The sequence below is a fragment of the Sciurus vulgaris genome (genome assembly GCF_902686455.1).
Source record: "Sciurus vulgaris genome assembly, chromosome: 11".
Taxonomy (NCBI): domain Eukaryota; kingdom Metazoa; phylum Chordata; class Mammalia; order Rodentia; family Sciuridae; genus Sciurus; species Sciurus vulgaris.
In genome coordinates this window covers 57,714,468-57,738,119 of record NC_136472.1, presented here as the reverse complement: position 1 = coordinate 57,738,119, position 23,652 = coordinate 57,714,468, and the positions used below count along the sequence as shown (strand labels likewise).

At 36.3% G+C, this 23,652-nt stretch overlaps 1 protein-coding gene across 1 annotated transcript in view; it reads left to right on the top strand.

Annotated features, from left to right (window-relative positions):
- PDE3B (phosphodiesterase 3B) overlaps positions 1 to 23,652 on the top strand; it is a 190,712-nt gene that overhangs the window by 108,290 nt on the left and 58,770 nt on the right. Inside the window, 7 exon segments of the mRNA XM_079104237.1 lie at positions 4,592 to 4,642; positions 7,483 to 7,731; positions 16,746 to 16,791; positions 16,794 to 16,825; positions 16,828 to 16,854; positions 16,856 to 16,887; positions 23,436 to 23,542. Coding sequence (XP_078960363.1) covers positions 4,592 to 4,642; positions 7,483 to 7,731; positions 16,746 to 16,791; positions 16,794 to 16,825; positions 16,828 to 16,854; positions 16,856 to 16,887; positions 23,436 to 23,542 — 544 coding nt within the window.

Genomic DNA, 23,652 nt, shown 5'->3' with positions numbered 1-23,652 from the left:
TCTGTTCATATCTTTCCAAAGATTTGGATGTTTTTAGCTATTATTTCATAGCATGGGGTTTCTGTGCCTTTTCCCCTCTTTTCTTCTTCAGGTACATCAGTAATGTTAATATTGATTTGATTCATGGTGTCCCATAAGTCTTGTGGCTTTCTTAGTTCTTTTCAGGTGTCTGTGGCATTATTGGGTCTTCTATGGATCTTCTGCATTCTTTATTCTGTGTGAAATCTCTCTTGATTCAGGGTTGATCTTGACTGGAAATATGGTATAGTAGATGATGTGTACTTAGTTATCATCTTTATAAGGCTATCTTGAGTCTCCTTTCTCTGCAGAATTTCTGCCACATCCCAACATTTTTCTCAAACACTTCAGTAGAACAGAGTAGTTGTTTTTTCCATTTTTTTTTTTTTTTTTTTTTTTATTGTGTAGGGAATCTTGCTAGGCACCTCCAGTTAGCTATCATGCTGATATAAGATCTAAGCCTTTACTCTTAATTTCTATATTTATCATTTTATTGGCCATAATGCTGCTCTAAGATACATATACCTAACTGTGGAATTCCTGGGCCATTCATTTTTTTATTTTGCAGAAATTTTTGTTTTCTCAAAATCACTGATATTCTAGTTCAAATTATTTTTAGAAGGAGGTTTGCCAGCTCTTTGTGACTTTCACTGTGTCTGTTCTTAATTCTTACTATGAAGGGACTTTTAGCCTAATCCTGATGGTTTTTGGTGATATAATTTTGATCCTGTAGAAAGTGACTGCAAATAAGAGTGAGTTGCTGCTTAAGAGCTGATTTAAAACCAACCTAGCAAATATAAGTGGGAGAAAACCATAATAGGATAAAGGACCAGGAGGAGTGAATTTATTAAGAAACATGTTATACAACAGAAAGTGCTATAGTCGAGAGATCTAAAAAGAGTATGTAGAGGGACTGAAATGGAACAAAATTAAATCCCATGCATGTTCGATTATGTCCAAATGAACCCAACTATTATGTATAACTATAATGCACTAATAAAAGCATAAAAAAAGAAAAAGCAGGGAGGAAAAAGCATTGCATGTGGTAAAGTTTTGTAGACCTCTAAGATTACAAGTTGAAATAGAGTATACATTACTTTTCATGTTAGTAGCCCCTTTTGTGTAGGCAGTCTTGAAATGCTTTAGGGGGAACTCTTTTAAAATGTAAGCTAAAATGGGATTCTCTTTTAGTCTATCAGCAGGATCCCTTTGTGTCAGTGTTTCTCAACCTCTTTTCTTCTTAATCCTCACCCCTCATCCAGGAGCTCTTTGAACATCTTTTTCCTAATTACTCCTCTGTCTCTATGAAATTTTAATACCACAGATCTTTGATTTATTTCTTCATGTGCAGTGATTTATTTGATTTATTTCTTCTGTTTATGTATTGTGGCCTTTTGAGGGCTACACATTATTTTAATTGGCAAGATTTCACCTCTCCCCCTAACCAGTTTTCACCTGCTTAGAGTGATGGCACCCCCACTGAGGAATGCTAGATGTACAAACACAAATATGCCTCTTGTTAGGAAAGTGCAAATATTTTAAAAGGTAATGTTTTTAGTCATTGGGTCAAGGATGTGGGGAGAAAAGAAGACTACTTAGTATTACACTATCCTAATAGGAGTATGCCTGAATTAGCAAAAAAATAAACCTACTGTTTAGACTACTGAATCTGTTTGATGGTGTATCCTTGTGGAAGAAATACAGAAGTATGAGTCAGATAATAGTAGTCAGGCAAGTTTACAGATTCAGAATGCAAATTACTAACTTGATGCCAATCTCATCTGCAATTTTTAGTGACATATAAAATTCTGAGTTCACTCCTATTTTAGACTTTCATTAAGGAACTTAAGAAAACTCAGATTTACAAATGTTGTGATGATGGGAGGAAGGTGAATAAGCTAGTAGACTTCCTAAATCTCCAAAGAAACTTTTGACAAGCTAAAGTATAGACAGAAGTAAAATATTCCAGTTGAGTCTAAAAAGGCCATTGTAGAGGAATAGGATGGAAGGAAGCACATCAAGTATAAAAGAATCTTAAGGATTTTAGGTTATTTTAGGAAGTTATTAACATCTTAAACTTCACTAATGAGTTTGTCTAGAATCTAGGTTGTATTCTGGTCAAATTACAACCTGAAATAATTATATAAGGACCATACTTATGGTCATATAAAATAAATTTAATGGTTCTGCTAAATATATATTTTGTAACTATTTTTTGAATACTGGTTCATGAATTTAAATAAGTGGGTGTAGACTATCTGGATATTCTTTGAACAGAAATGGACTTCTTTTCATTGAAAAGAAAGAGATTACCTTCTACAAGGTGTTGACAAGGAGATGGTGATAGTGATTGACAAGTTTTTGAATAATTGTGGGTATACTTATAAAGCATAGAAGAAACACAAAATCAAATACGCCATAGAGACCTTATGTGGCTTGCAAAGTCTAAAATATTCTATGTCCTTTAAAGAAATAGTTTTTCGAAATCCTGATAAAATATTGGACCAATGATACAATGAGTAACACTTAGATTTTTGCAATCAAAAGATTTAAAACCAAGGACAAGAAACAAATAGTTCAGTGTGTAGAAACGATGACTATATTACAAATTAGAAAGACTGATACTCAAGTAAGATCCAAAGCTAGAAAATGGCAAGTATAACGAATTAAGCAAAAGGTTGAGATTTATCAACTCAATAAACTTCAAATAAATTTATGATTAACAGTAGGTGGCAATTGTAACTTACTAAATTAAAGTTAATTTTATTTCTTTGGGTATAGTAACTACTGTATTTGAAAGGGAAGCAGCTAGAAAGCCTCTTAGGAAGAAGGGCAGGGAAAAAAGTCTGGGACTAATAAGTTACCATTGATAGTCTATGAAGGAGACAAACAGGCAATCTGTCATTAATTATCTGTATATTAGAAGAGGCAGGTGTTATTTTTATGAATTCATTCCTTTGTACTTTTTTTTCATTTTTCATTTTTAAATTTTTTATTTTTCTTTTATTGTAAACAAATGGGATACATGTTGTTTCTCTGTTTGTACATGGAGTAAAGGCATACCATTTGTGTAATCATAAATTTATATAGGGTAATGTTGTTTGATTCATTCTGTTATTTTTTCCCTTCCCCCCACCCCTCCCACCCCTCTTTTCCCTCCATACAATCCTTCCTTCCTCCATTCTTGCCCCCCTCCCTAATCCTAACCCTAAACCTAACCCTAACCCTAACACTAACACTAACTCCTCCCACCCCTCGTTATGTGTCATCATCCGCTCATCAGCGAGATCATTTGTCCTTTGGTTTTTTGAGATTGGCTTATCTCACTTAGCATGATATTCTCCAATTTCATCCATTTGCCTGAAAATGCCATAATTTTATCATTCTTCATGGCGGAGTAATATTCTAATGTGTATATATATATATATATACCACAGTTTCTTTATCCATTCATCAATTGAAGGACATCTAGGTTGGTTCCACAATCTGGCTATTGTGAATTGAGCAGCTATGAACATTGATGTGGCTGTATCTCTGTAGTACGCTGATTTTAAGTCCTTTGGGTATCTGCCAAGGAGTGGGATAGCTGGGCCAAATGGTAGTTCCATTCCAAGTTTTCTAAGGAATCTCCACACTGCTTTCCAGAGTGGCTGCACTAATTTGCAACCCAACCAGCAATGTATGAGTGTACCTTTTTCTCCACATCCTTGCCAACACCTATTGTTGCTTGTGTTCTTAATGCTCGCCATTCTAATTGGGGTGAGATGGAATCTTAGGGTAGTTTTGATTTGCATTTCTCTTATTACTAGAGATGGTGAACATTTTTTCATTTATCTGTTGATTGCTTGTAGATCTTCTGTGAAGTGTGTGTTCATTTCCTTAGCCCATTTGTTGACTGGATTATTTGTATTCTTGGTGTAGAGTTTTTTGAGTTCTTTATAGATTCTGGAAATTAGTGCTCTATCTGAAGTATGAGTGGCAAAGATATTCTCCCACTCTGTAGGCTCTGTCTTCACATTATTGTTAGTTTCCTTTGCTGAGAAAAAGCTTTTTAGTTTGAATCTATCCCAGTTGTTGATTCTTGCTTTTATTTCTTGTGCTATGGGAATCCTGTTAATGTAGCCCCAAGGTCAACAAGATTTTTAAGATGCTTTTCACAAAAATGCCTTGTTCATAAAGAAATAGCTCTACCTGTTGACACTGGTTTTAAGATGATGGATGATAAGCCTTTGCAGAGGTTGGGGAGGGGAAGAAGTTTGATGATATTTCATTTTTATTTTTTATTTAATGATTGGATTTATATTTTAATTTTTATGCTTAATTAACCTGAAGGTTAATATAGCTTATTTTAGTGACTATTCTGATAATTCTGTGTTATGTTCATCTTGCAATTACAGATTATATAAAATAATAAAATATTCTCTCTAGAGATTATTTTATTCTTACCTTCCTAGTTCCCCTTCCAAATTTTAAGTTATTTCAGGTAGCTATAATTAAAGAGACTATTTATTTATCTTTACACATATTTGTTCATTTATTTCTGGTTGGTAACGAAATAAATTTTTTTTTCCAGATGATTCTTTGGGATTGGGACTTAAAGCAGTGGTATAAGCCTCATTACCAGGTAAATATAAGTAATACCACTACTATTATCTGTAATGAAAATTTTGACTTTTAAAATGAAGTTATTTTCACGAGATTTGTGTCATAAAATTTTCTTTAACTGAAATAAATTAGCCAAAGCATTCACTGAGATAAGTTAAAAAACAAAAACAACAACAAAGAAAACATTTTAAGTGTAAACAAGAAAGGAAACAAGACACCAGACTTCACATAAATATTTTAAAAATGTTGCTAATATAATCTGGACTCAGAATAAATTAATATTTGTATATTAAGGATGAGACTGTTTTTCATTTCTGATGTGGTGCACTGATCTATAGAAGATAAGCAGAGTTAAGGCCATATATGAGATGAAGCAAAGCAAGTGGCAGACTATTTTATTAGGAAAGTAAAACCATCTTTCATTTTTGATAAGCATTTTATTGAATTATAACATACATACAGAAAAGTGTACAGCTCAGTGACTTCACAAACTGGACATCCCATCTAAGTAGTGTCTGTTCGGAGAGATGGAGTATTATAGGTATCGCAGAAGCCTCACTTAGGCCTCATTCCTGTCATAACTTAACATCCGTAAAGATAATCCCTATTCTTACTTCTAGTAATTAGTTTTACTTACAAAATTTAATGTACATTAAGGTTAGCTTTTAGACCTTTTAAATAATATATGTCCATGTCAGTAAAAATGAAATATAGAAGTATAAGGAAAAAAGAGAAAACATCAAACATTGACTGTTGTTATAACTGCTAATGTTGGATGTGCGTCTTTATAGATCTTTTCCAGTTACAAATATGTTTGTGTATTCTATTCTGCAAAATTGTATTATCTTGTTCAACATGCTGTTTTGAAACATGATTTTTTTTCACAATAATGGATTAACTAATAAATATTTAATCATCTGTGTTACAGAAATGTTACCTACTTATTTATTTCATTAGTCGTTCCAACACCAGTTTTTGAAAAATGAATATCCATTTGAATGGCTGAGTTTTACTCTTTAAACAGTCAATGTAATAGCTACAATGCCCCTACAAGTAGGATATTCTCTGGTCTTCATATAAAATCATCATTGCAGTCAGATGAAATTAAGGAGAAGCCACACCTGACCTAAAAAGGGGGTGGGTAGTGGTTCTTTGACCTGCCATATGGTGGACTATCAACAGATACAAAGATCCTCAATTTCCCATTAGAAGAGTATCTAATTTACTGATAAAATGTAAAGAATAATAAATGGTATCACCAAAATAATGGACTTTTAGTCAGACAGATTGGTATATATTAAGCCTCTCTGCCCTTTTTTCCTCTTTTCCTTACAGATGGATTGTTTTTAAAATTTGAAATGTAATATTCATCTATAAAAATGCATAACTCAAATGTACAACTTGATGAATTTTCTCAAAATGAATATGCACATTATCATCATTCAGATTAAGAATTCAGTACTCCAGAAGTCCCCTATACTTTTCTTCTCATTGTCAGCTTCCCTCAAGCATTATAACAATCCTGATTTCTGCCTCTACAGCTTAGCTTTTCCTGTCTGAATTTTATATAAATTGAAGTGGTTGCATGAATTTTGATCCACTTCTTCCTTTTCAGAAAAAAATCTGTGAGATTAATTAATGTTATTGTATGAAGTGGCAATCCATTCATATATTTATTCTATTTAGCATGTCACTGAATGAATAGATTACAATTATTTATCCATTATATAGGTAGACAGACATTTGTTTTCAGATTTTTGGATATTGTAAGTAATGATGCTGAGATACTCTCAATACTCTTTTGGTTGGATGTCTATTTTGGAGTTAATTACTAGCTCAGGTATTTTGTCCAGTTTTCTTTTACTTAACAATAGGAGTTCTGTATTCTTGATATGAGTATGTATGTATACATACTGTGGCTTATTGTGGTATATTTTGATAAAAATATTCAATATTTTAATATAGTGCTAATTTATCAGGCATTTCCTTTTGGGTTTGTGAATATTTTGTTGTTCCTTCTCCCTCTCCTCCTCCCTCCCCTCATCCTCCTCCTTCACCTCCCTTCATCTTCCTCCTTTATATTCCCTTTCCCTGCTTCCCTCTCCTCTTCCTCCTTCCTCCCTTCTCTTTTGAACTTTCACATCATTTTTTGGTAATTTTATGTCATATAGAATATTAATAATAATAATATTACTATTTATTGCTGCACTTCAATTACATTAGTAAATGCCTTATGTGCTTGACATGTATTATCATATTTAATTTTCACATCAGTCCTTAAGAGTAAATGCTTTTACCTCCATTTGCATTGAAGAAACTAAATGATGTTCAGATGTTAAATAATTTGTTCAAGATCACACAGGGTTAAAGTCTAGATTTCAAACTCAAGAAACTTTGCAATAAAGCTGTTACTATGCTAAATGGCCTCTTAAATGAATAAGGTAAATGAAAGAAATGGTGTATATGGTCAAAATAAATTTTGGCATACAAGAAAGAAAATTGTCCATAAATTAGTGAAATATATGAATTATAAATTTAAAATAAATATAGACTTAGTTCTGTACTAATTATAAAGTAAATTAGTAGTAGTGCATTCCATTACAATGAGGTAAACTCATGAAAAATAAAAATTAAAGCTTATGCTATCTGCAGTATTTTAGCATATATTAAATTTAAATTAGAATCATACCATTTATTATAAATCATTTATGTCATATACAAATGAATGAAAGTGTATATTTAATAGGATTAAATTCCTTATGCATTATGAGATAGACTTTATTTAGAGTAGAATTAGTTTTTCTTAAATGTTAAGTTTTCTGTGTAGCAAGTACATAATTTTACTCTTTTCTTTTCTAGAATTCTGGAGGCGGAAATGGAGTTGATCTTTCAGTGCTAAATGAGGCTCGAAATATGGTGTCAGATCTTCTGAATGACCCAAGCCTTCCCCCACAAGTCATTTCTTCCCTACGAAGTATCAGTAGCTTGATGGGTGCATTCTCTGGGTCCTGTAGACCAAAGATTAATCCTCTCACACCATTTCCTGGATTTTACCCCTGCTCTGAAATAGAGGATCCAGCTGAGAAAGGAGATCGAAAACTTCACAAGGTTAAAATACAGTTTTAACCCTATTGATCACATTTAATGATATTTTCAGATTAAATCTGCTTCTTTTAAAGTTATATAACATAAAATTTCCTTTTGGAGGATCAACTCTTTTACCTTTTATTGACCTGCTTGGAATTTATGAGTAAACTCAAATAATTCTAGATGAATATTTAGTTTTTATTTTAAATAATATTGCTATAATTAGGAGTTAGAACTTGTATGTTAACAACTATATATTATTATTGCTATTGTTGTTAAGAAGTGAGACTGACAAGCAAATTTAGTTCTAGGCATGTATGACAAACTAGTATTAATCTGTTATATTCTTTAGAATCCAGAAATTGTTCTTATTGAACCCCGAACCATAAACGATCATCCCTGTATTCATTTTATGAATTACATAGTGTTATTTTAAAATGATTTTCATGAACCCTGTTTCTCCCACACCCCTTACCCTGGAGAATGCTATACCCCAAGAGGCATTGATTTTTCAAACATTAAATATGGAATTAATTTCTCTTTATCAATATTACAAAATAGGATTTCCTTTAGGAAATACTATTGTTCTAAATAGGTATATGTCATGCTTGTTCACAGTGCTTTGCTTGTTTTATTTGATTATTTTTGGTATCTTCACCAATATTTAAAACCATAAAGCCTTAAAATAGAAACATTTAGGGAATATCTTAGTTCAGCTAATTTACCCTACAGATAAGAAAACTAAGAGAAGATGAAATTAAAATTAGTTAATTTTGTCAATTCTGATAGTGGATTGGAACTTAGAATAAGGTAAACACAGTTTTTGGAGTGATTTTGATCATATAATTTCCAGATCTCAGCATTATGGTTTAGAAATGTAGAAAAGTTTCATGAGCAGAATTAGAGCAAAAAAGATTTGAAAATTATCAATCTGATTCATGGGTAGTTATGTGATTCTTTTATTTGTTTATTTAGGTACCAGAGATTGAACCGAGGGGTGCTTAACCACTGAGACAGGATCTTGCTGAGTTGCTTAGGGCCTTGCAAAGGCTGGCTTTGAACTTTTGATCCTCCCACCTCAGTCACCAAGCTACTAGGATTGCAGGCATGCATCACTGCTCCTGGCTGATTCTTTTATTTTTAAAGTTTATATAGTTGTACCTTCATTAGTCAGAACCCACTTAACAGTGGAAGTTAATTACGTGTTTTTTTTTGCATTCTACCTTATAAGAAGAAGGTTAAGCACAACATCTAAAAGGGATAGCAGTCAATCAATAAAATAATTCATTAATATATTCTTGAGTTAACCTTTACCTTATATGTTGCTCTTCCTTTGCATTTTCTATTGAAATTTGTTGTTCCTGATAGTAGTTTTAAAAAATAGTAATTCTTTAAAACCTTACTCATAAAAATCATATTATATGACTGGGATTGTAGCTCAGTGGCAGAGCACTTGCCTAGCATTGTGCGGCACTGAGTTCGATCCTTACCACCACATAAAAATAAATAAATAGGGGGGGATTCAAGATGGCGGACTAGAGGGTGGTTGCATTTCGTGTTGCTCCAGGACTCAGGACTCAAGAAGAGGAGATATAGAGAGCCTTGGGACCAACTCAAAACAGCCGGGCGAGAGTCCCCCACTGGGCAGGCGTCCCGGACGGGGACGGGGCGGTAGCCCCAAAAGCAGGGATCTTTGCAAAGTAGAACGGCCGGCGAGGCGCCCCTCCCCCCGCCGGAACAGTGATCGCAGACAGCTGGGAGCATTGAAGAGGGGGCTGCCCAGAGGAGAAGGAGAAATACGGGCTCGGCATGTCGCTTGGAATTGGATCAGCTGCGCCAGGGCTCCGGGCGGTTATCTGGAGGAGCAGCGTGGACTCAGGACTCAAGAAAAGGAGATATTGAGAGACTTGGGACCAACTCAAAGCAGCCGGGGGAGTGTTTCCCACTGGGCAGGCATCCCGGACGGGGCGGTAGCCCCCGGACAGGGCGGTAGCCCCGAAAGCAGGGACCTTTGCAAAGTAGAACTGCCGGTGAGGCGCCCCTCCCCCCGCCGGAGCAGTGATCGCACACAGCTGGGAGCATTGGAGAGGTGGCTGTTCACCACAGCGCTTGGACTCGGCGCAACCCACCCGCGCTCTGGGAGGCTGCCCAAAGGAGAAGGTGCTTGGTGAGCTGTTTGGACTGAACGTGACCACCCCTGAACACAGGGGGCTGCCCAGAGGAGAAGGAGAAATACGGGCTCGGCACGTCGCTTGGAATTGGAGCAGCTGCGCCAGGGCTCTGCGCGGCTATCCGGTGGAACAGCGTGGTGAGTGGTTTGGTCCCAGAGCATCCGCTCCTGAACATAGGGGGGGTTGTCTGGAGAAGGAGGAGGAGCGCGGCGGGGTGCTTGGGCTCGAAGTGACTGCACCAGGGCTACGGGAGGCAGTCGGGACAAGAAGGTGCACAGTGAGTTCTTGGGACTCGTGACGCACCAGATCTCTGGGTGACTGCCTGGTGGAGAAAGTGGTGCGTGGTGGGTCACATGGTCTTAGAGCGACCGCAGGGAACAACAGGTGGCTGCCGGAGGAAAAGGCGTGTGGCGGGTCACTGGGACTCGGAGCGATTGTAAGGGGCTCCAGGTGGCTGCTCAGAGGAGGGGCCGCATAGCCAGGCGAAAAGTGCAGAGCAGGGTCCTAGACGGCTTCTTGGTGGAAGGGCCCCACAGACAAACTGAGGGGCAGAGCGAAGGCTCCAGGACTGCAGGCAGCTTCTCTGAGGAGAGGCAGCCGAAGGAGATTCGTTTGCGAAGGGTGAGGCTTCCAGGACCAGGAGGTAGGTCCGGGTCCCTGGGAACATTGCAGAAGAAGGCTGCCCAGCCCAGGCGGTAGTTGTGAATTGAATGGAACCTCTGGGAGGAAAACCGACCAGCGAGACCTCCCCACCGGGTGACTCCTCCCTGTTGGGTGAGGTTCTCCCAAAAGGACCGTAAAATCAGAGACACAGGCCCAAACTGGTCTTGCATCAGCCCATAACCTACTTCCCTTCTGGATGACCATTCATCAGCAAGTGAAGGTACCTCTGCCCACTAGCAGGGAATATACCCCACCAGAAGGCCACCACCCCTAGGGAGTCAGCTCCCTTGTGGAGCACTGCATTATCAACTTCCTCCAAGATTTCAGGCTACTGAAGACTAAGAGGGGATATAATAGAAATCTTCAGGGATATTATAAGACAATAGAGGAAATCTGCAATATCACAGCGGTCAACTGATACCTGAACAATATGAGAAAACAAGGAAAGAAAATGCTGCAAACAAATCTAGATGTTACATCAATGAAACCCAACGACAGCATGGCAGAAGGAAATGACAGAAGAAGGGAGTTCAGAATGTACATAATTAAATGCTCAGGGAAGCAAATGACAAGATGCAAGAGCAAATGCAGGCACTGAATGATCGCACCAATCGACAGTTTAAAAGAGCAAATACAGGAAGCAAAAGATCACTTCAATAAGAGTTAGAGACATTGAAAAAAAACCAAACAGAAATCCTTGAAATGAAGGAAACAATAAACCAAATTAAGAACTCCATAGAAAGCATAACCAATAGAACAGAACACCTGGAAGACAGAACATCAGACATTGAAGATAAAATATTTAACCTTGAAAACAAAGTTGAACAAACAGAGAAGATGGTAAGAAATCATGAACAGAATCTCCAAGAACTATGGGATATCATGAAGAGGCCAAATTTGAGAATTATTGGAATTGAGGAAGGCTTAGAGAAACAGACCAAAGGAATGAACAATCTATTCAATGAAATACTATCAGAAAATTTCCCAAATCTGAAGAATGAAATGGAAGATCAAGTACAAGAGGCTTATAGGACTCCAAATATACAAAATTACAAAAGACCCACACCAAGGCACATTATAATGAAAATGCCCAACATACAAAATAAAGACAGAATTTTAAAGGCCGCAAAGAGAGGAGTCAAATTACATTCAGGGGGAAACCAATACGGATATCAGCAGATTTTTCAATCCAGACCCTAAAAGCTAGAAGGGCCTGGAACAACATTCTTCAAGCCCTGAAAGAAAATGGATGCCAACCAAGAATCTTATACCCAGCAAAACTTACCTTCAAATTTGATGATGAAATAAAATCCTTCCATGATAAACAAAAGCTAAAAGAATTTACAAAAAGAAAGCCAGCATTACAGAACATTCTCAGCAAAATATTCCATGAGGTAGAGATGAAAAACAAAGAAACAAATCAGCAATGGGAGGAACCATCCTAACGGAATTGTCAAATAAAGGAAGAACCAAGTCGTCTCAAAATAAATAAATAAATAAATAAATGAATGAATAAATAAATAAATAAATAAATAAATAAATAAAATGAACCAAATGACCGGGAATACTAATCATATCTCAATAATAACCCTGAATATTAATGGCCTGAACTCATCAATCAAAAGACATAGACTGGCAGATTGGATCAAAAAGAAAGATCCAACAATATGTTGCCTGCAAGAGACTCACCTCGTAGAAAGAGATACACATAGACTAAAGGTGAAAGGATGGGGGAAAACATATCATGCACATGAACTCAGCAAAAAAGCTGGGGTATCCATCCTCATTTCAGATAAGGTGGACTTCAAGTCAAAACTAGTCAAAAGGGATAAAGAAGGACATTACATACTGCTTAAGGGAACCATAAATCAGCAAGACATAACAATCATAAACATCTATGCCCCAAACAGTGGCTCATCCATGTGTGTCAAACAAATCCTTCTCAATTTCAGAAACCAAATAGACCATAACACAATAATACTAGGTGATTTTAACACGCCTCTCTCACCACTGGACAGATCTTCCAAACAAAAATTGAACAAAGAAACCATAGATCTCAATAACACAATCAATAATTTAGACTTAACGGACATTTATAGAATATACCATCCAACCAAGAGTGAATACACTTTCTTCTCAGCAGCACATGGATCCTTCTCTAAAATAGACCATATATTATGCCACAAAGCTAATGTAAGCAAATACAAGAAGATAGAGACACTACCTTGTATTCTATCAGATCATAATGGTTTGAAGTTAGAAATAAATGAAAGAGTAAAAAACAGAAGCTACTCTAACACCTGGAGATTAAACAATATGCTATTACATGATGAATGGATAACAGAAGATATTAGGAAGGAAATTAAAAAATTCCTAGAGGTAAATGAGAACAAAGAAACATCATATCAAAATCTTTGGGACACTATGAAAGCAGTACTTAGAGGAAAATTTATTTCATGGAGCGCATTCAATAAAAGAAGTAAAAATCAACAAATAAACAACCCTAACACTTCAGCTCAAAGCCCTAGAAAAAGAAGAACAGACCAACACCAAAAGTAGTAGAAGACAGGAAATAGTTAAACTCAGAGCTGAAATCAACGAAATTGAAACAAAAGAAACTATACAAAAAATTGACAAAATAAATAGTTGGTTCTTTGAAAAAATAAACAAATTGATAAACCCTTAGCCACTCTAACAAAGAGAAGACGAGAGAAAACCCAAATCACCAAAATTCGGAATGAACAAGGAAATATCACAACAGACACGATGAATACAAAACATAATTAGAAGCTATTTTGAAAATCTATATTCTAACCAAATAGAAAATTTCGAAGACATCAACAGGTTTCTAGAGACATATGAATTGCCTAAATTGAACGAGGAGGGACATACAAAATTTAAATAGATCAATTCAAGTAATGAAGTAGAAGAGGTCATCAAAAGCCTACCAACAAAAGAAAAGTCCAGGACCAGATGGGTTCTCAGCCAAGTTCTACAAATCTTTAAAGGAAGAGCTCATTCCAATACTTCTCAAAGTATTCATGAAATAGAAGAGGAGGGTACCCTCCCAAACTCATTCTATGAAACCAATATTACCCTGATACCCAAGCCAGACAGAGATAAATCGAGGAAAGAAAATTCAGACCGATATCATTAATGAACATTGACGCAAAAATTCTCAATAAAATTTTAGCAAATCGCATACAAAAATATATTAAAAAGATAGTGCACCACGATCAAGTGGGTTTTATCCCAGGATGCAAGGTTGGTTCAACATCCGGAAATCAATAAATGTAATTCACCATATCAATAGACTTAAAGTCAAGAACCACATGATTATTTCAATAGATGCAGAAAAAGCATTTGATAAAATACAACACCCCTTCATGCTCAAAACAGTAGAAAAAATAGGGATAGTGGGAACATTCCTTAACATTGTAAAGGCCATCTATGCTAAGCCCATGGCTAATATCATTCTAAACGGGTGAAAAACTGAAAGCATTCCCCCCTAAAAACTGGAACAAGACAGGGATGCCCTCTTCACCACTCTATTCAATATCGTTCTTGAGACTCTAGCCAGAGCAATTAGACAGACCAAGGAAATTAAAGGAATACGAATAGGAAAAGAAGAACTCAAACTATCCCTATTTGCGGATGATATGATTATATACTTAGAGGAACCAGGAAATTCCACCAGAAAACTGTTAGAACTCATAAGTGAATTCAGTAAAGTGGCAGGTTACAAGATCAATGCTCATAAATCCAATGCATTTTTATACATAAGTGAGGAATCCTCAGAAAGAGAAATTATGAAAACCACCCCATTCACCATAGCATCGAAAAAAATAAAATCCTTGGGAATCAATCTCACAAAAGAGGTAAAAGACCTCTACAATGAGAACTACAGAACACTAAAGAAAGAAATCGAAGAAAACCTTAGAAGATGGAAAGATCTCCCATGTTCTTGGATAGGCTGAATTAATATTGTCAAAATGGCCATACTACCAAAAGTGCTATACAGATTCAATGCAATCCCAATTAAAATCCCAATGACGTACCTTACAGAAATAGAGCAAGCAATCATGAAATTCATCTGGAAGAATAAGAAACCCAGAATAGCTAAAGCAATCCTTCGCAGGAAAAATGAAGCAGGGGGTATCGCAATACCCGAACTTCAACTTTATTACAAAGCAATAGTAACAAAGACGGCATGGTACTGGTACCAAAATAGACAGGTAGATCAATGGTACAGAATAGAGGACACGGACACAAACCCAAATAAATACAACTTTCTAATACTAGACAAAGGGGCAAAAATATGCAATGGAGAAAAGATAGCCTCTTCAAACAAATGGTGCTGGGAGAATTGGAAATCCATATGCAACAGAATGAAACTAAACCATATCTCTCACCCTGCACAAACTCACTCAAAATGGATTAAGGACCTTGGAATCAGACCAGAGACTCTGCAGATTATAGAAGAAAAAGTAGGTCCCGATCTTCAACATGTCGGCCTAGGACCAGACTTCCTCAACAGGACTCCCATAGCACAAGAAATAAAAGCAAGAATCAATAACTGGGATAGATTCAAACTAAAAAGCTTTCTCTCAGCAAAGGAAACTATCAGTCATGTGAAGAAAGACCCTACAGAGTGGGAGAATATCTTTGCCAATCATACTTCAGATAGAGCACTAATATCCAGAATCTATAAAGAACTCAAAAAACTCTACACCAAGAATACAAATAATCCAGTCGACAAATGGGCTAAGGAAATGAACAGACACTTCACAGAAGATGTACAAGCAATCAATAAACATATGAAAAAATGTTCAACATCTCTAGTAATAAGAGAAATGCAAATCAAAACCACCCTAAGATTCCATCTCACCCCAATTAGAATGGCGATTATCAAAAATACAAGCAACAGGTGTTGGCGAGGATGTGGGGAGAAAGGTACACTCATACATTGCTGGTGGGGCTGCAAATTAGTGCAGCCACTCTGGAAAGCAGTGTGGAGATTCCTTAGAAAACTTGGAATGGACCCTCCATTTGACCCAGCTATCCCACTCCTTGGCCTATACCCAAAGGATCTAAAATCAGCATACTACAGAGATACAGCCACATCAATGTTCATAGCTGCTCAATTCACAATAGCCAGACTATGGAACCAACCTAGATGCCCTTCAATTGACGAGTGGATAAAGAAACTGTGGTATATATACACAATGGAATATTACTCAGCCATAAAGAATGACAAAATTATGGCATTTGCAGGCAAATGGATGAAATTGGAGAATATCATGCTAAGTGAGATAAGCCAATCTCAAAAAGACAAGGGACGAATGATATTGCTAATAAGTGGAGGATGACACATAATGGGGGGGGAGGGAAGGGTTAGTGTTAGGGTTAGAGTTAGGGTTAGGGAGGGGGGCAGAGGGTAAAGAGGGGTGGGAGGGGTGGGGGGAAGGGGAAAAAAAATAACAGAATGAATCAAACAACATTACTGTATGTGGATTTATGATTACACAAATGGTATGCCTTTGCGCCATGTACAAACAGAGAGGCAACATGTATCCCATTTGTTTACAATAAAATAAAAAAAATTAAAATAAAAAAAAATAAATAAATAAAAATAAAGGTATTCTGTGCATCTGTAACTAAAAAAAAGAGTGCAAACATTTAAAGTTAAAAAAATCGTATAGCAGATTATGTTTGTTACTGTTTTCCATGTAGAAAAGTTTATTGGTATATTTTGGAAGCATTTTAAACATAATTAAATAGATGTGTCAATACCTTGTTGTACTGAAAATATATAAATTTTGGGCTTTAGGGTTGAACATCTCTAATTCTAAACTTGCCCTCTGAAACTGATTTTTCAGGGTCAATCTTTTATATCCACTCTAAAATTTCCAGATTTCCAATTTCTGTGTTTTTCTCTTTGAATTGGGAGTGAAATATGCAAATGGAAAAATCTAGTTTAAATTGTAAAGAGTTCAGGAATTGATTTTTAGTGGGAAGAAGAAAAATAGACCAACAGTAGAATGTAAAATTTGGTTAGATTTTCCAAATGAAATTTTCAGTTTCTCCCGTACATGTTAAAAATATACTTTGTGTTGATATTAATCACATGCCATTATTGTTTTTCCAAATTCAGCATGTAAAAGGGATAACAAAGTTTAACAATTACTAATTATTTAACAGGGCCTAAGTAGTAGGAATAGCTTACCAACTACACAACTGAGAAGGAGCTCGGAACTTCAGGATTGCTACCTATTGAGGCATTCCTTCAAGGTGGGATCGCAGTAATGGAAAAAAGACCTCACCAAGAATTTGGCATTTCAAGGTAAAATTCTCAGTCTTTCAAAGAAACTTAAAGCATCTACTTTGTTTCTGCAAATAAATTTGAAATAGTTTTAAAAGTGTAAAGGAATGGTTGAAGCATTTTAGGTATAGGATAGCAGAAGTAATAATCATAGGTATAATCAAGAAACTGAGTCTTACAAAGAAACTGACAAGCCCTCTCTCAAAACTTAGGTAGGCCAGGTACAAAGCATACTGGAGCCTTAAGATTGTGGGTCAGTGGTATGTTTTAGGGAAACTAGAATCGATTTAGGACAGGGTACTGAGACATCTTTTAAATGGGTGGAGGTGGCCATTAGAGGGGCAGTCACCAATCCAGTGTACAGTATGTGATTAAATCAGCAGGGGTACTGACTTATAAAAGGAAGATCATGTTCCCAGGGCTCATCAGTTTCTAGGTTAACGTAGCAAGACTCTTTGTACACTGTTCCTATTGGTGGCTGTGACCATTAATATGTTCTATAGTCTGTTGAGAATTTACTTATGATAAAACAGTGCTAATCCTACAAAGTAAAGGTTTCAGTGACTATTAACTAAATGAGGCTAGGAAAATTGCAGGAGCTAAAATCTTCTGAATGTAAATATCATTTACTCTGATAATAACAGATTCAATACTTTTTTGAAAGCCAGGAAAGATACTGATCTCTTGTGTGGGCTTAAACTTCTCTTTAGTCAGTTATCTATGCTAATAAAATTAAAATTTATATAAATGCTATGTTATACTACTATGTTAATTCAGGTCATGTGTTCAATACTTTGAGCTGTATAGTTTCATGTTTGAAATAGCAGATGGCAGGATTGTAGCATAACATTTTTTCTGTTAAAATTTATTTAAGATTTATATGTGAAGTATTATTAGAGAATTATAATTTTCCAGATTCTTTTGTGGTTATTAATTTGAATCTTTTATAATACAGTCAAGTATGTGAACTCCTTTTTTATAAAAGAAAAATTAAACAAAATGAGTGGTTTGAAATATGAAGAGTATAGTACAGGAAAATGAGCATGGTATATAGATTTTGCCTAGAGCCTAAACATGAGAATCTTTTTTTTTTTATTAAATAGAAGTAGGATAATGAAGGAGTGAACTGAAAACACAACAGAATTTTTTTTTTTTTTTTTAGCCATAGGAAGCATTATCTTGAGAATATTGTTGAGTAAAAAGAAAGGTAGAAATAAAAATCTCTTGTACTGTTGTAACAGCAATGCATTTGGATCATTTTCTTCCCTTGTTTTTTCATGTTGTTCATGTATCTTCCCCTCTAGCAGTGCAGATCTGGGGTATTGCAGATTTCCCCCTATAGGCTTATAGTGGCCCTATAGGTTTCCAAAACCCTTTCTTTAAGGGGAGATCAATATTAGCAGTGCCCAATTCAGACACTGTGCAATCCTAGACCAAATAGCCCCTATGAGGACAGTAACAATTGATTTGCAATAAGGTCTGCAGTTTCAAATGGAGGACAAAGAGGATGCAGAGGGATATAGAATGTGGCTGTTAATGGGATAAGAAAAGAATATACAGAAGTTCTAGATAATAGAAAAGGTGAGAGTGTAATCAAAAGAAATTGGATGTTAGCATGCAAAAAAGGAAGAAAAAGACTCTGAGGGAACAGTTAAACAAAAGGAAAAGAGAGCAAGGAAAGTAAAGAAATAAAAACTTAAATTTTTCCAATAAGGAGAAAAAAGAAAATCTACTGTATAACAGTCATATAGTAATGAAACCTCCCAGTCTTCAGTAGCTTGATGCATGAGAGGTACCTGACAATGAGCTTCAAGCCTCCAGCAGGCATCTCAGGATGGGTTTTGCCCCACCTAAAGATCGGAGCTATAGCTTCCAGGATTATCCAAGATGGCCGCTCTGGCTTCGAAATGAGTTGGCAAATGGGGAGCTGCAGCTCAGGGTGTGGCCATGGTCAGCAGGAGGTCCTGGAGGAGGGATGCAGTTGGTCAGGCAGGGGTCCTGGAGGTCGGGTGTGTTTGGTGAGGTTGGGGATCCTGGAGGCCGGTTGCAGTCAGTCTGGGGTCATAGTGATCGGGCACAGTCAGTTGGTCTGGGGGTCCTGGTGGCAGGGAGCAGTCAGTCAATGTGAGGGCCCGAGAGGCAGGGAGTGATCAGTCAGGCTGAGGGATCCTGGATACGGGGCTCAGTCAGTCTGGCCACGGGTCCTACGGCAGCCATGTGTAATCAAACCTGCAGGCACTGTAACAGTGAACTTCCAGGCAACAGCAGGCAGCTGGTGCTCCACTGACGGTCTGCGATCAGTTTGCTGACTGTTGTTGGACGATCGGGAGGTGAATCTCGTGCGTTGGGTGATGGATAGGTGTAAGGCAGGCGATGGACAGGTGAGAGGCAGGCAAATGGACAATGGATTTGTAGTTAAAGAAACTTTTGATACATTGAGGTAAGGACATTATTATCCTGCTGCCTGAGATGATCAGTATTAAAAAAAAAACAAAAACAAATAAACAAAAAAAACCCAGAAAACTTGGTCCAGAGAAAACTAATCTTTAACCCTGAGAAGGGTTCATATAAGGTAAATGTAGGTAGAGTCTATATATTCACTAACTGTCATTAAAACAAAATCATATGCCTCATGAAATATTTAGAAATGTGAAGAATAAAGTAACTGGTGGTATTGGACCAGGCTTATGTACATCTACTTTAAAGAAAAGTGAGAGCTTCTTGGTAATACATTTTGAAATGTACTTTGACCATGGGACTATATGAAGCATTTACAATCACTGTTCCTTTTTAAATTCAAGTGTCTAGATCAGTGCTGTGCAATAGAAATTTGTGCAATGATGGAAACATTTTATTTATTTATTTATTTTTTTTGCGGTACTGGGGATCAAACTCAGGGCCTTGTGCTTGCAAGGCAAGCACTCTACCGGCTGAGCTATCTCCCCAGCCCGATGGAAACATTTTATGTCTTCACCGTCCAGCATGGTGGTCCATGTGGCTATTGATTATTTGAAATATGCACAGTGTGCATAAGCAACTTAATTTTAAACTTAACTACATCTTAATTTAATTCAAATATAAAGGGCCATATGTTACTATCATCTAAATATATAGTATGTGGCATCTTTATTAGTGCATATTTTCACCTTTAATACATATTGATACTTTGTTCAGGAACCACAAAGCCTTAGTTCAAATCTATTAATCTGGTGACTCTAGCATCATCTTGATTTTATTAGCATACTCCAGAACCAAGATCTCATTCCTAGGGTTTTTTTCTTTTTCCGTTTTCTTTTGGTTAGGGGTATGTGAATTGAACCCAGGGGTGCTTAACCCCTGGCCCACTTCTTCAGCCCTTTTTTTTTTTTTTTTCATTTTGATACAGGGTCTTGCTAAGTTACTGAGGGCCTTGCTAAGTTGTGGAGGCTGGCTTTGAACTTGAAATCCTCCTGCCTCAGTCTACCTGTGATGCCTAGGTTAGGGCATGTGCCACTGTCTGGCTCATCTCCTAGGTTTTTGAGTCTTGATGTGAATGCAGCTTCAGATTCTGATCACAGCTGCCCCCACCCTGACTCTGATTCCAGTGCTGAACTCTCATTCCCTGAACCTATGCCTGAAACCAGATTTTTCTCTTCTTTTTAATTGCTTTTTCTTTTGTAACTATTCTGTCCTTCCTGGCATGATGCTGCCCACTTTTAGTAAGTGGTTGCTTACAAAAACCAGTATTCCTAAAAAAACTTGGTATTGTCTTTGTATCCTGTTACTTTTGTGATACAGATAACAGTTGTCAGGTCTATTTCTGAAATAGCTTTTCTTCTCTATCTTCTTCTCCCTTATCACTTTGTCTATACTATTTCATATTTTCTTTACTATTTACTTGGGCTATTGGTTAATTGATCTTTCAGATCCAGTGCCCTTCTCCACCTGATCCAACTTCTTTCTACTTTTCCACTGGAAATCTTCCTTAAAGAAAACATCAATTATATAGTTTTTCTAGTCATTAAGTTACCAGTATCTATAATGTCCAAAGTCCTAGTCTAGAACTCGAAGTCCTGTTATTACCTCATGACAAAGTTGCATCCTTACTTGGAGAAATTATAAATAAACCAATACAAATGAACAAACTTTCAAAGTTGACAGTGCAAAAATGATTTGGAAAGTTTTCTAGGTGAATATAATAGGCATATAACTTATTTTAGACTCTTAATAATTTTGTCCTTAGTTTAAAAATGCTATTTGAAAATTAAGTATAGTTCAGTGTGGTGGTACATACCTTAATCCCAGCAACTTGGGAGGTTAAGGCAGGAGGATTGCAAGTTCAAAACTAGCCTCAGCAACTTAACAAGGCCCTAAGCAACTTAGCAAGACCCCTTCTCAAAATAAAAAAAAAAAAATTAAAAAGGACTGGCTCCAGTGGTTGAGTGCCCCTCAGTTCAATTCCTGGTGCAGGGGGAAAAAAAAGAAAGAAAGAAAGAAAAAGAAATTAAGCTGAAGTATATTTCAAGAAAATTGAAGTAAATAAAATATTAGGGTAAATTTAATTTTGCTTTACTTCATGCTTTGCTTGGAAAAAAAGAGTGAAGTACTATAACCCAGGGGGCTATGCATACATTGATAAAAAGAACCTGAGAGAGATAATTGGACGAAAGAAGAATTAATCCCATTTAAACAACCACTCTATTCTCTTCCTTAAGTGTTTATTCTTGGTCATTTCTTAGAGGGCTTGTGATTTTACTAATTAAGGAGTCCATTTCTTTACAACACCAAACCTCTTTCTAACATCATCGTCCTCTATTTCACCTGAAATTCTAGTCAAACTTTTAACTGTTTGATATTCTGTTTGTCTATGTCTGTGCCCCTTTTTAGTATAAGAGGAATTTAACTGAAATAGTACTTCTTACACTTATTTCTGTACATCTTTAATTGAGTTAAGTTATCACCACTTAAGAATAATACCCTGAAGACTGGGGCTGTTGCTCAGTGCTAGAGCATTTGTTTTTCATGCACAAGGCCCAGGGTTCATCCTCAGCATTGCAAAAACCAAACACGAACAAATCACTCTGACATTTTCTTCCCTTGTTCTTGAAGGAAAAGTAATGTTTCACCTCTGGTTTTCTATAATACTTTCTTTTTGGCCTATTTTGTGGTACTTTTCACTTTTTACTTTTGTTAACAATTACTGTTCCTCTGAGGCCTGTTCGATTACTGTGAAGAGTTTGGGATTGCATGAAAATGGATCTTTGAAGATAAGTGGTTGCTTTAACAAATGTCCTGTGGGGGTTCAGCATTCCCATATTGGATTATGATGCTTAATCTTGTGAAGAGTCTGTTCACTTCAGGTGTGACAGCAGAAAATAAAATTATTCTCCATTAACTTTAGAGTAGGAACCTAAAGACACTATCATTCATTTATCCCACACAGATCTGTTGAACACCTTATCAGACACTGCTATACCTACCATAAATGTAGAGATGAGAAAGCCATAACTCCTGAAGGAACTCATAAATTGGCAAGGAAGAGAATAAGCAGTAAAATTATGAATATGGGAAAGTGTTATAAGAGAGGCATGAATAAAGGCCTCAGAGGTCATAGAACACTTGATCTTGAGTAAAGGGAATGAGGAACTGCAGGAAAGGTACAAGGAGTTGGGGAGAAGCTTGTTGAGAACTTAGCCTATGCTAAAAAAAAAAAAAAAAAAAAAAAAAAAAAGTTTAATAAAACTAGAGAGAGAATTGAGGGTTGTCCTTGCCCTTCTGGCAGAATGCCTACATCAAGAATCAACCAGTAGATGAAAATAGGCTAGTGAGTATCTAAAGAAAGGAAGGTAACATTTATTGGTGTGTTTTAAATGTGCATGGCATTGTGCCATAAACTTCTGTATATATTGTTACTTCATTTATTTTGTAATAATTTTAATAAACTTCATTTTATTTAGTAGTGTACTATGATAGTTATTTGCATTAATTTCTTCACAACTCTTCTAAAGCCTATGGTAAATATTTCAGTTTTAGGGAATTACTGAGACAAAGGTAGTGATTATCTGTGAGAGAGGGGATTAGAAAATGATGAAGAGTTTTATTTTAGACATTGATTCTCAGTTAAGTCCTGGACCAGCAATGCCAACATCATCTAAGAACTTGTTAGAAAAGGAAATTCTTAGCCCTATTCCAGACCTAATGAATCAGAAACCCTGGAGATGGGACTAGCAATCTATTTGTTAAGAAGCTTTTCAGGTGATAATGATAACCTGCTAGGCAAGGGATCATCAAACTATATTTTCTGGACCTTATCCTATTTTGGTAAAAAAAAAATTTTGAAACATGGCCATACTAATTCATTTATTAGTGTTTGTGGATGCTTTTGTGCTACTGTGGCAAAGTTGAGTATAGACCTTATGGCCTGGAGTCAGAAGTATTTATTATCTTGTCCTTTAATGGAAAAAATATGTTAACTATTGTTTTGGATCTTAGATACAGGTCTGAGATCTAAATGTATAAGACCACCAAGAAAAGAAAAGAAAAAAATTAAATTATTTTATAATTCTTAACCTGTTATCTTTCCTTTTTAGTCACGGATGCTATCTAAATGGTCCTTTTAGTTCAAATCTCCTGACAATTCCAAAACAAAGGTCATCTTCTGTATCACTGACTCATCATGTGGGTCTGAGAAGAGCTGGTAAGAAATTATTCTTTTAAAAAATGTTTTAAATTATTTTTTTTTATAGACAGGGTCTTCCTATGTGGCCCAGTCTGGTCTTGAACTCCTATGCCCAAGGAATCCTCCTG